Genomic DNA, 12340 nt, shown 5'->3' on the forward strand with positions numbered 1-12340 from the left:
CGATAACTCGGTGTAAATGATTTTTTAACTCGTAAATGATCAGGAGACATCATAAGAAATCTATGGCAGTTAAATCTGTAGATCTGGTTACTCAGTTCACTCTTCAAACTTCGACTGAATTATTGTTACAGAAACTGAATACCTCGATCCAAGTGCCAATATCTATCGATTTCGATTCTCACCGACTATTTCGCTTTCTTCTGAGAGTAAGGAAAAAGGAAACGAATCTATATTTCTTTCACGCTTTATTAAACATGTATTTGAGTATAAGAAAAAATTGTTTTCTCATACTTTGATACAAAATAGCGGCCAATCTCTGATTTCTGGAATCACATTTTTCATGATGGGCTTCAGTGAGCGACACTGAGTCTACGAACTCGTGCCAAGCTTGTAAGGAAAGTATTTATAGCTGAATTTGAAAACAGGTTCCGTTTTTTACCGCTAAAAATGGTATGTAGTTAACTAGATGATATTAAAAACTATATACTCGATTTAGTGACCAAGTACCATTGTCACAGGATTTGAAAAATATTTCGAGAAAACGCTTTTGAAAAAAAATCTCTTCAACTTTAAAGGGGGAAAATATATTTTTTAATTCATTATTAATGTACCTAATTACCCTTATCTCTCGATCAATAAACCAAAACTTAAAGACCAATAAACGTTGTAGCCAAAATCACTGCTTTATCCAAATAAACAGTAAACATTTCAATTCTATTTTAATCTTTCTAGTTTTTTATTATTTCATAAACAAGTATTCTTGATAATACAATTCTTAGAAAACTTAGTTGCCGCCACTTAATGAGCACTCGAAGCACTTCTAAGACACTACACTCCTATCGCGAGCACATGTCATAATTAATTGCCGTTATCTGTCGTTAATTGTTATTAAATTGTGGTAGTTGTGATATAATGACGTTTCACGTTTATGAGTTGACTTTGATTTCAAATTGTTCAAAATGTGCGAGTTAAGTCGTCGGTACTTTTTACTATAACTTGTGTATAAGCACTGTACCGAGAGAAACCACTTCCAATTCAATATTTCTCACGAAATAGTCATTTTATTCTATTGGTTTTTCTCTCTCTGTCATTTGTTACTATAATCCAAAGAGTGAAACAAAATAATAATTTGAAAACTTTTGCGAAAACATACTCATTTGGCAGGCTATTTGCTCTTGCGGCCTTAAAAGCACTCCACTTTTCACAAATGGTACTCGTACTATATAGGCCAACAATTATAAGAAGAGTGTATAAACCATCGCTTTATACCATTTTATAAGAAACACATCGTGTACACACTCAGAGCGTTCCAGAATTTCGCCCAATAGAGAACTTGAAAAAAGATCATCACGTTGCCGAAAACGTCGACGAATTAAAAAAAAATCTGCCTTAAAGCAAGGCGTACCGTTACAAAAGAAATTAAGAGAATAACTTTTGTAATGTGTAATATTTTAATGAACTAGTTAGTAACAAAACTACCTCGAAATCAGCCAAATTACATATAGTTTCTTACTATGTTACCAAGAATCCAAAAGGTACGGTTTCTTATTAGAAAAGTTTCAGAAGCCACTTTTAGATCGTTACTGTCTCGACAGAAGCAATTTGAACAATACGTTAGATATTTTGATTTCAAAAACGCATTTATTTCTCTCGGTTAGAGAATATCCACATCTCGTAAAAGTTTCTCAGCCCTATCAAATGACTTTATGTCAATATTTTTCAGATAACACCTTAGATCTTTATGTCTCTGGTTCTTCTTCTCTATTCCCATTTTTCTTAGCATTGATCTCTTGATACTGGTATCATAATGAAACTCCGACCTTATGAATATCCACTTTGAAAGGGAACGTAAAGATCTCAGTTTACGGCCTCACAAAATCCAACATGTGCAAGAAGAAGAATTCAAGTCGAACGACCATCAACCACCTCGCATGTTTTGTGAATGACCAAGATGACCAACGATTCCGGTTTCCACAATAAAACCACTTTCCACTTTTATCAAAAAGGTTACGTTAACAAAAAAAAAAATGGCGTAGTTTGAGTGATGATAATCAACAATACATTGTTAAGACATCGTTACATCCTCAAAAACTCAATGTTTGGTGTACTCGATGGGAAATATTGGTCCATGTTTCTTCAGAAAAGAAGACGGCCATAATGTTACACACAACAGGGAACGCTATAGAGTATTGATTAATGACTTTTTTTGTATTTGAATTGAACGAAGTTGATGTGGACGATCTTTGGTTCCAACAAGACGGAAGTACTTGCCATACAGCGAATGAAACCATCAATTTGTTGAAGGAAGGTCGCGTTATCTAGCGTCGTGGGAAAAAGAAGTGGCTTCCAAGATCGTGCTATTTAACACTGCTGGTCTATTTTGTGGGGTGATGTAAGGTCGCTTGTCTAAGCAGATAAATCCCAGACAAATTACGCTTGGAAGAGAATATTCGGCGCGATGTTGCTGATGAAATTGCTGCAAAAACTCGAAAATTGTTCCACTCGACGTCAATCTGATCACCAGCCGCGACGGTCACTTGAATTAAATCCTTTTTACGACTTAATATCAAACCCTTACCTTTATAGTAAGGCTAAATTCTTAGCTTATGTACGTTCTACTTCTTCGTATAAAGTACATGTCTACAAAGACTACCTTAATTATATGTATTTCGTCAAGACGGTTAAATATTTAAAATTCTTTATAACTCCAAATTCTATCTAACTCCTTTTGGGTTGCCTGGCTTATTTCAATAGGAATCGTGATGTTTTACTCACATGTGAAAAACTCTGACAATAGGCGATGGCTATTAGAAAGAAACTTTTTATATTGCTTATTAAGGCATTGCCTTTGCTGCAGTTCGAACTCAAAAATTCCGGAGAATCCGACAATAAATTTGATCAGTAACAAAAATATACTGTACACTTACGAATATCTGTCCAAATTCTCTGGAATTAGCAGTTTGATACCAAAAAGTGTCGCTCTATCGCGAACGGGATTAATATCGGGTTCAAATGTTGTTCGGATCGTACATCTCTAATTTTAACTAAAAGTGAAGTAAAGTGGAATAACAATCAAAACAAAAGTGAGCTTCATGTTACACATATTTTCCCATATATACCATGTATGTATATTTATGTATATACCTATATGTATAATATATACATATGTATGTATGTATATAACGACATAACGCCTTAAAAAGAACTTTGCATAAGTGATAGTGTCTTCCAAACCAAAAACCCATATCGCATTCGGTACAAAAAAGGCAAGCCCAACAGCGCACAAACAAAGTTCGTCAACACAACTTCCAATTACATACTGACATTTGTATGTTCGGAGAAATAAGAGTAAAAATAATAAAACGAACAGAAAAACACCAAAACGGAACGACCCATTGTGTGAGGGTTTTCCCCCCAGTGCTGGGAAAAAATCACCAAATCACTGAAGAGCGGGCAGAGAGCACTAACCGCTTTGGCGATAAAAATAGAGTGACTTAAAACACTGGTAAGACTAGTTACTGACATTAGCATGGCTGAGAAGACAGGCCAATACGACGAAACGCATACAAAGCAAAAAAAACAAAGCAACAACAGCAAAGCCATATTAAGCGCTACAGGCTTTCGAACCCTACGGAACAACAACAAAATGCAAAAAACAAAAAACATTTTTCAACTTCAAATTTTATGAGTAAGAAATTGTAAAAACACAACACAAACAAATTATTAAGCTTTTTCCGAACGCTGAACGCGGCGTTCGGTGGAGCAAACAGCACAAAAACAAAAAAACAGCGACGTCGATAGCCACGTGAGCGCCAACAACGCTGAGTAAGGAGTGTGTTAGGTGTGCTGGTTGTGAGCGCACTTGCCAACAATTGAGCTGCGCTCACAGCTGGAGCGATGTGGAGCAACAACAAGCGATTGGGTTTGGTCGCCAGCCTGCCGATCGTGCGCTCATCCCATGAGCGGCATTTAAATATTTGTATGTTACCTCTAAATATGACTAGCTTCGACTCGCCGTTTGACGGCGGCCGATCGTTGCGATTTCAATGCGCTTTTGCGGTCGCGGTCACAGCCACAGACCGTCAACCATAAACAGTACCGCAGTAGACGTTTAGAAGAAAACACTGGAACACGCTGAACTCGTCGTCGTCGCTGAGCGAAAACCCCAGTTTGAACGACAATTATCACGACGAAGCTACAGAAAAAACAAAAAGAAAAAAACACAAAAACAGAAAGAAAGAAAGAAAGAGAACAGACAGTAAATAAATAATTAAAATGATATTAAGTCTATAAAGGCAATAAGCGCGCATATTGATTAAGCACAATACGGCTACGCTACGGTACAGTTTCGGGTTGCGGAAATGTGTGGAAATACCGTAATCAATAAAATTTAAATTCCATAAAGACGGCTAAGGCGATACGAACGCTCATAGCGAAAGGGGAGTGCAATCAATTTTGTGTGCTGCTTTTTTTTTTTTTGTATTTGTTTTTTGGTTTTGGCTGATTACGAGTAATCAATGACATTTAATGAAACTTACATATAGACATATACAAACAGACATATTTTCATGCGCAAAAAAAATAAAATAAATAGTACAAAGTGCAAAGCAACAAAGCAACGAAGCAGCCTTTGCCAACGTGAAGCAAGAAAGTGTAAAAATATGGAAATTCGTTATTAATATTATTAAGCAAATAAAGTAAAATACTGAGATACAGTAGAGCGGGAAAACAACAACAAAAACACGTTGAATGCCAAAAGAACTTGCAAAAAAGCGACATCAACGGGAGTAATGAACACCAAAATCGAATAAAAAAAATACAATAACAAAAATAAATAATAATAACAACAACAACATTAATAATATAAAATAACAACAACAAAAGTAAGAAAAAAACTTGCGAAAAATCGGCAACAATAAAAGCAGATAATAACGAAGACGGTAGGAAAAAAATACAACAACAAAATTATCGAAACTTGCAAAAAGCGGCAAAACTATAGGAATTAATTAACATCATCATAGAGAAAAATTATCATAAAATTATAACAAATGAAACAAAAAACTTGCAAAGAGCAGCAAATATTGCGTATTAAATTTAAAACCAGAAATTAAAAGGAAAAAATACACAACAACAACATTAGTTTACAACAACAACAAAATTACAACAATTATAACAAAAACTCTTACAAAAAGCAGACAATAAGGAATAAATATCGAAGTTGAAAAGAAAAATTATACAACAACAACAACAACCTACAACAACAACATATATTCGAAAAGAGCTCAAGAAAAGCAGCAAATTAGCATTAAAAACCAAAATCCAAAAGGAAATTTATATAACAACAATAATAGTTAACAACAACAACAATAGTTGAAAACAACAAATATACGAGAAGCGCCGACAAATATCACCGAAAAAAACTATAAATACCGAACTGAAAAAAGAAAAAATATACAGCAACAACAAGATATTACAACAATAAAAAATTACAATAACAAAAAATTAAAAAAAACAGCAATCACCAGCGAGATAACGTACAAAATTGCATAGCGACTGCTGGTCGGTCGACACTGCCAAAGGGTTGCGGTGCGCGAAAATGGTTGAATTTTAACAACACAGCAGCAACAACAATACAACTAAAAGCAACGCTAAATAAATAGAAAAGCAATAAGTGCAAGCAACAAGTGAGAATATGCACAACAACAACAACAACAGTAACAAAGCAGCAAAATAGATTATATAAGTAATTTAATAATAAAAAACAAAAGGAACAACAACCAAAAACAAAAGCAACAAAAACCTGTAAGTTCTGCGGTCGCAAGTGTGAAAATGCTGCAAAGCCAATTACATACTACTTAGTCAGAGCTGCGGTACGGACGCAAGTGGCGGTGAGAAGCGCCAAGTCACAAGCGAAAAAATCCAGCCAAGTGGCGCAGACGAAGAAGAAGCTGGCAAATAACGAATGCAAAGATATTTGGCTACATCTGAAGCAGACACGCGATTTATTAGCGGTTAAGGGCTGATGCGGTGCGCGGAGCCAAACACTGGGAGTTTGGCTGGTAAAACAAGTCACCGTGACCGGAGCACGTTGTGGCAGCGTGCAGCTGCTGAATGTTATTGGGAAGCAGTTTTGCGAAGCAGCGGCAATAACAATAATAATAAAAACAAAAATAATAATAACAACAACAATAACGATGGCATAACAATAGTAATTAAAGCAATTTTGTGATATAAGCTGTGTAAATGAGAGCATTATACAAAAGTGATGTTAAATAGAAACTCGTAATAATTTGTGTTTTTAATTTGAAAAAAAACAGAAATGAATAACAAAAAAGTAAAAAAATATAAAAATTGAGAATAACAACAACAAAAATTTATAACAAAAACAAAACAATAATAACAACAAAAAAATATAACAACCAACAAAAAAAAAAAAAAGATAACAAAAATTATAAAAACAAATAAAAATAATAACAAAAAATTTAACTCAAAAAATATATAAGAAATAATACAAAAAAAAAAAATAACAAAAAACTATTTTTGTTTTTGCTTCGGCACGAAAATTTCCAGCGAACAGTGACAGCGAAGCTGGCTTACAGTCATTAATTGCGTTTTAGAAGCAAGCAAACAAACTGTGAAAACGCTTTTTTGCGCTTAATTTCCGAAAGAAAGTGTGTTTAAAACCAACTCGGCAATAAGCAGATTATTAAAAACAATAAATTGGTGTGAAAAAAAATATTAAAAGTAAAAACAACATAAAAAATAAGAAGAAAAATAAATAAGAAAAAAGAAATAAAAAATAAAAATAAACTAGAAAAATTAATATTAAAAAATAAAAAATAAAATCTACATCAATTTGAACTGGAATAACTGTAAACAATTGACATTGGTGCTTGCAACAGCAAAACCAAGCAATAATTAACGCAACACTAACAACAACAAGTACAGCGAGGCAACTGGTCAGTTAGTCAGTCAATCGAGTGCGCTTTAAGCGACTAACGCTGCACACTAGTACAACAATAACAACAACGATAGCAACGCACAAACCGGTTTGTCGTGCAAGGTCAACCGACTAACGCCGCCAAATAAAGCGACTAGGAAAGCGAACGCAACAAATCATACAAACATTTGTACCGTTAAACAGACTCGAGCAGTAGGCGAATAGACACGCGCTTCCGAAAAAGTAAACCGAAAAAAAATTCCATAAAAAAAACACTTCAAATCAAATCCTTTGTGACAAGCGCCAAAATGGACACGACACTCACCACCTGGTTCAGCTGCAATGAGGAAACACAATGTTACGACACAAACAACAACAACAACAGTAGCAACCAAACACACAATGCGAGTAACAATATGTACAACAGTCACAGCAATAACAATGACAATAGCAATAGCACTAATTATGCCAACACAACTGACGTACAAGTCACATTTAATCAGCGCAGGCCGAACGAACTACGCCAGACGCGTTTGCAACGTCAGCACGAGCAGCTGCATTACTCGTCGTCGTCGTCGCCGATACCAACACAATTAGTGCAATCACCTGACACGCTAAGTGCAACGCAAACTCCAGTGGCACAGCACGCGAACGCTGAGAAGTCCCGTTCCCCGAGCTTAGCACAACGTTGGACGCGTCGCAAGCGTTTGCAACGACAGAAACCCACCGAACTGGACGATGCCGATTTTGCCTATGCCGCCGATCTGGAAGAGGAGGATGAAGAGGAGGAGGCGCTGCTCAAACAGCAACAACAGGCGTCCACCATGTTCAATGTAACGCCGCTGATGAAGACAATGTGCATGACGGAGCTACCGGCTCCTACGTTTGCGGAGAAGCGCTTGAGCCACTTCCAGCAGCAACATCACAGCACACCATTCGATGGACAGCCATCATCCTTGCCGAACTGCTTTGCAACCGCCGGTTCGATCAGCACCTTCCATCAACAACAACACCATCAACAACATCACCATCAGCACCAGCACCAACAGCAACAGAATCATCATCATCATCACCAAATGCATCAGCATCATATACGCGAGCGTCGCCTTAAGCATGAGGAGTCCTTCGACTCGTCGACCACCACAACAACCAACACCACCGATACGCCAGCCAGTCCGGCGAGTCCGTTGTTGCGTCGCCATCATTTTGCCATGTTGAAACGTGATAATTCCACACACTCGGAGTCGTCGAGTCGTTACTCGAGTGTGGATAGTTTATTGGAGGCGCGCAAGCCCGATCCCGAAGCTATATTAATCAATTTGGGTTTCGGTCCGGTCGGTTCGGAGGACATACTCTCACGCATACCGAAACGTTTTCTCAAGCCATCACAGGTGCGCGGCATCGATACAGAGGCTTTCGTGCGTCGCCTACAATTGGCCAGCAATCTTGCCGATCACAGCGTGCTGGGATATCGTGGTCTCACCGGCAATCCGGATATACCGCCATCGCGTATTGTCGCCAAAATCATGCAACGTTTCGAGGTGAATGAGCGCAAAAAGTCAATGGGCTCCATTGAGCATACCATCTGACGGCGTACGGCGTCGGGTCTGCCGGAATTCATTCGTTCTCACCAGTGCCAAATAAGTACTTTTATGTGTTAACCGAACGGAATATGTTGTTACTAAATTAATAATATTATATTTAAATACAATTTTATATCACTTAAATAGTTTTAGTCGGTCCAAATCTAGTTATTGGTAGTTTTAGTTATTAATTAAAGCGAAAAAGAATATTGTAATTTGCCATTGTACTTAACATCGGTTGAACTTAATTAAGCGAATATATTGACATAAAATTGTTACTTAATTTATTCTTTTTAAAATAAATTTTAATTTTTTTAAATTTTGAAAAAATATGTGATAATTTTTTACTGTGACTTAATGATTATTACAAGGGTTCCTTTGGTTCTCCTGCAATTTAATGGTGAAGGTGTTTTACAGTTTCGGAATAACACCAAAATGCATGCAGAACATTTTCGTTAGAAAATATGACATAGAATTCAGTAGACGGGAAAAAAAGTAGTTAAAGCAGAAAAGAATCCCAAAATAATTTTAACGATTTGTGTCAAGTTGACAATACTTAGCCGGCGAAGAATCTGGGTCCGTTTCGGTTACGTTGACACGACTTTAATAGGAACGGAGTTTTCTGTAAAACCCTATCTTCCCGATTTTTCTCATTAATTCCGATTAATCTTAATACAGCGCTCTTTCACTCTCATTTTTGGAGGTTATTTCTTTCATTTTATAAGAGATTGGAGTATCGAGCGCTCCTCTCTTTAAGAATAATGATTTGCTATGTATGCTTTCAATAGTCAAAGAAACAGCTTTTGGTCTATTTCGCGAAATCTTTTTGTTTTCCATTACTCAAGGAAACAGAATTAGTTAAGCTGCGAATTTTGCTTATTCTTATTTTAATAAAAATATGTGCTTGTCTTCCTTCTTTCTACCAACTTTCATTCTTACATCCGTCTTCGGAAAACAACTTCAAGTGATAACACTTGATCGACATTAAATTATTAATTTCTTAGGGGCTAACGTTTGTTATTATAGTATACGTCATGTTAATAGCAAAATTTTGTGAGTTCGTTGACATTTCACTCGTCAATTGTAAGATAACTATAGCGACATGCTTTTCTTTTTATTATTTGTATTTTTGCGATCAGCCGAGTATGAATTTTTTCAATTTTTTCAACTTTTGATATATTGGATTGTTCAGTAAGTAATTTCGTTTTTTTTTTTTATTTTTATTTTTTTTTTTTTTGTATTTTTAACACGACTTTTTTAATGTTTAACGTCATCGGTCGCCTTAGACTTGTTTCAGCTCTCTCTGGAGTTGTTATTACAACGATTTGAATCGACGAACGACTTCATTTTATCTACATATATATGCTTCTAAAAGCCATCCAGAAAGTGGGGTATTCTAAAGATCGAATTCGGAACGAAATTATGGCATAGGTGTTCGAGTACTAAATCTTCGCCGCAAACATCACATAACTTTAGCCTCGCTTAAACTCTATTTTTACCGTTTTGTTAGTAAAACAGTGTTTTCGATATTCCATCTTCGAAAGGCCACCAAACAAAAACTATTCCAAATAATTAAAGAAAATGTTTCACAAAAAAGCCTTATTATAATAGCTGTTCGGATATATCTATAACTGTAAAGCGACTAAGTAAGAAGTTGGCTGCGAAAAAAATCAAGAAGATCAGCTTTCGTCATCAAATGAAATTTTTTAATGAACGCGCCAATAACTGATTTTAGTAATTCCCTCTTTCAAGAGGACCTCGTTCGGTGCCAGTGATTCTATGAACTTGTGTTAACGTAAAAGAACTAAAGAAAAGTTTACTTTTTTAACGAACAAAACAATTTCGAGCAAAATTGCTTTAACAATTTCTTGCCGGGGCTGACTGACCGAAAAGCTTCGTCTCTATAGCGAATCGAAAAAGGATCAATTTTTTTACATATTATATTGTTTCAAATACATTTTATAATCATAAAAACATTAAACAGTTGAAACCAAAAACCATTTTCATTTTTTTTTTACTATATAATGGCCTTAAAACGCATCTTTATTGCTCTAAGTGCCAGCTATGATCGCTTTTTTTTATTTCGAGCGAAGGTATGTAACAAAACAGTGTGCTCTTAACCTGTTGAGAATTAAAATGCATCCATGAAATTGTTTTCAGGCAGCTGGATTTGGAACAGACCTCACGATTCTTGGTTGGTTATGAGTACAGAATCCCTCGGGAAGCCTCCTGGATCTGTCTCCTCAAATTAACCATATTTCCAATTTCTTCATTCATCGAATTTGCTATTAAATGGAATAACTGCGTTGCAAAGCGTAGAAGCCTAACATTTATTGGTTCAATTGGCTGCTATTTCCATAGACTACCGCTATTTTTGCCTACAACCCTTCGCCACACATTTCCACATACTCGTACAATTGCTTAAAAATAAACACGGCAATGCCTTAAAATAGAAATTCAGACAATAACTTGCACAAATTGCACACAAAGGGGGGTATTAGTTAAAGAAAAATAAAAATATCATACGCCAACAACAAACAATAGCAAGTTACGTGCGCCGAGTGTTTGCGAGTTCAAAGCAAATGCTCTCTTATCTCATCGAAGGTATCGACGTCAAAGGCCAAGAATGCGTAAACGGACGAATGTTACGATGTTTGTCGCTACAGCAGCGATGAACAAACAAATAAATTCATAAAAATCATTATTTCTATGAGCGGTTGTATAAGTGTGTATGTTTTGTGCGTATTTAAGAAAGTCAATACATAAAAACCACGCCCATATTTTCATACTCACCTTTACATATGTATGTATTTGCATGTTACATACATACATATATGTATATATATTTATGTAAATAGTATACATACATATGTGAACTTTCTTGTAAAATGCCAGGAATGTGTAAAATCACTGAAGGCTTCTTCGTCTATTTCGTCGGCGCTTCACGGCAATTGCCAATTAGCGTAAATGAATTTCAACTGCAAGCGATTGCATTGCGAACAATCACTGGCAATTGAAAGTAATCATTAAGCGTCGCTGCAAAACGATTTCTGGAAAGCGATATGATAAGTGCACGAACTGACATACTTTCAAGCATAAATGTGCTAGCCCATTAATGCCAAGATATGGCGATATGCATGTATTAGGGTGAGCGAAAAACTAGCCCATCAAATTTTTCCTATGAATTCGAAATAAACTCACTGAGGACTCAACAGTGAAAAAAATGTGTACCAAAATTTTTAAATCTTTTAAGACAAATTTTTACACCCTCGAAAAAAGTAAGCGGAAATTGTAAATAAAACGCAATTTTTTTAATTTTTCAACAATATTTATTTTGTCGCCTTCAAAGTAAGCCCCAACATATGAAATACACTTATGCCAACGATTTTTCCAGTTCTCGAAACTCTTTTCATAAATACCTTTTGGGATGGCATTCAAATACTTCAGCGAATTTTGTTTTATCTCTTTGATCGACTGAAAACGGGTTCCACGGAACGGTAATTTCAGTTTGGGGAACAAGAAAAATCACACGGAGCCAAATCTCGTAAATATGTTGGTGGACTTGCTTGCATGTCAAGCTCATAAATGCATGTCTTATCGGCGGTTATAAAGCCCTCCATGAATGTGAGATCGGAATTATCATGATCAAGCATGTCCAAAAAGATCAGTTACGGTATTATTTTTGAAAAAAAAAATCATCTTATATTCATTTATCGAGACGAGTCGAGCAAGAACGCGTTTCATACACAAAATATCCACAAAAATCATTCAAGGAGACTCGCGAGAGATTTCAAACTCTTTTGTCATCTCTCTAACA

The 12340-nt window shown here is 35.9% G+C and overlaps 1 protein-coding gene across 1 annotated transcript; it reads left to right on the top strand.

Annotated features, from left to right (window-relative positions):
* Nucleotides 1-6796: 6796 nt before the first annotated feature.
* LOC108969891 (myb-like protein I) lies at nt 6797-8855 on the top strand. Its single transcript, XM_018934878.1, has one exon. The coding sequence runs from the start codon at nt 7249-7251 to the stop codon at nt 8527-8529; it is 1281 nt and encodes a 426-aa protein (XP_018790423.1). The 5' UTR covers nt 6797-7248; the 3' UTR covers nt 8530-8855.
* The last annotated feature ends 3485 nt before the right edge of the window (nt 8856-12340 follow it).

Source organism: Bactrocera latifrons, unplaced genomic scaffold, assembly GCF_001853355.1.
Source record: "Bactrocera latifrons isolate USDA-ARS-PBARC rearing strain unplaced genomic scaffold, ASM185335v1 scaffold_27, whole genome shotgun sequence".
Taxonomy (NCBI): Eukaryota; Metazoa; Arthropoda; class Insecta; order Diptera; family Tephritidae; genus Bactrocera; species Bactrocera latifrons.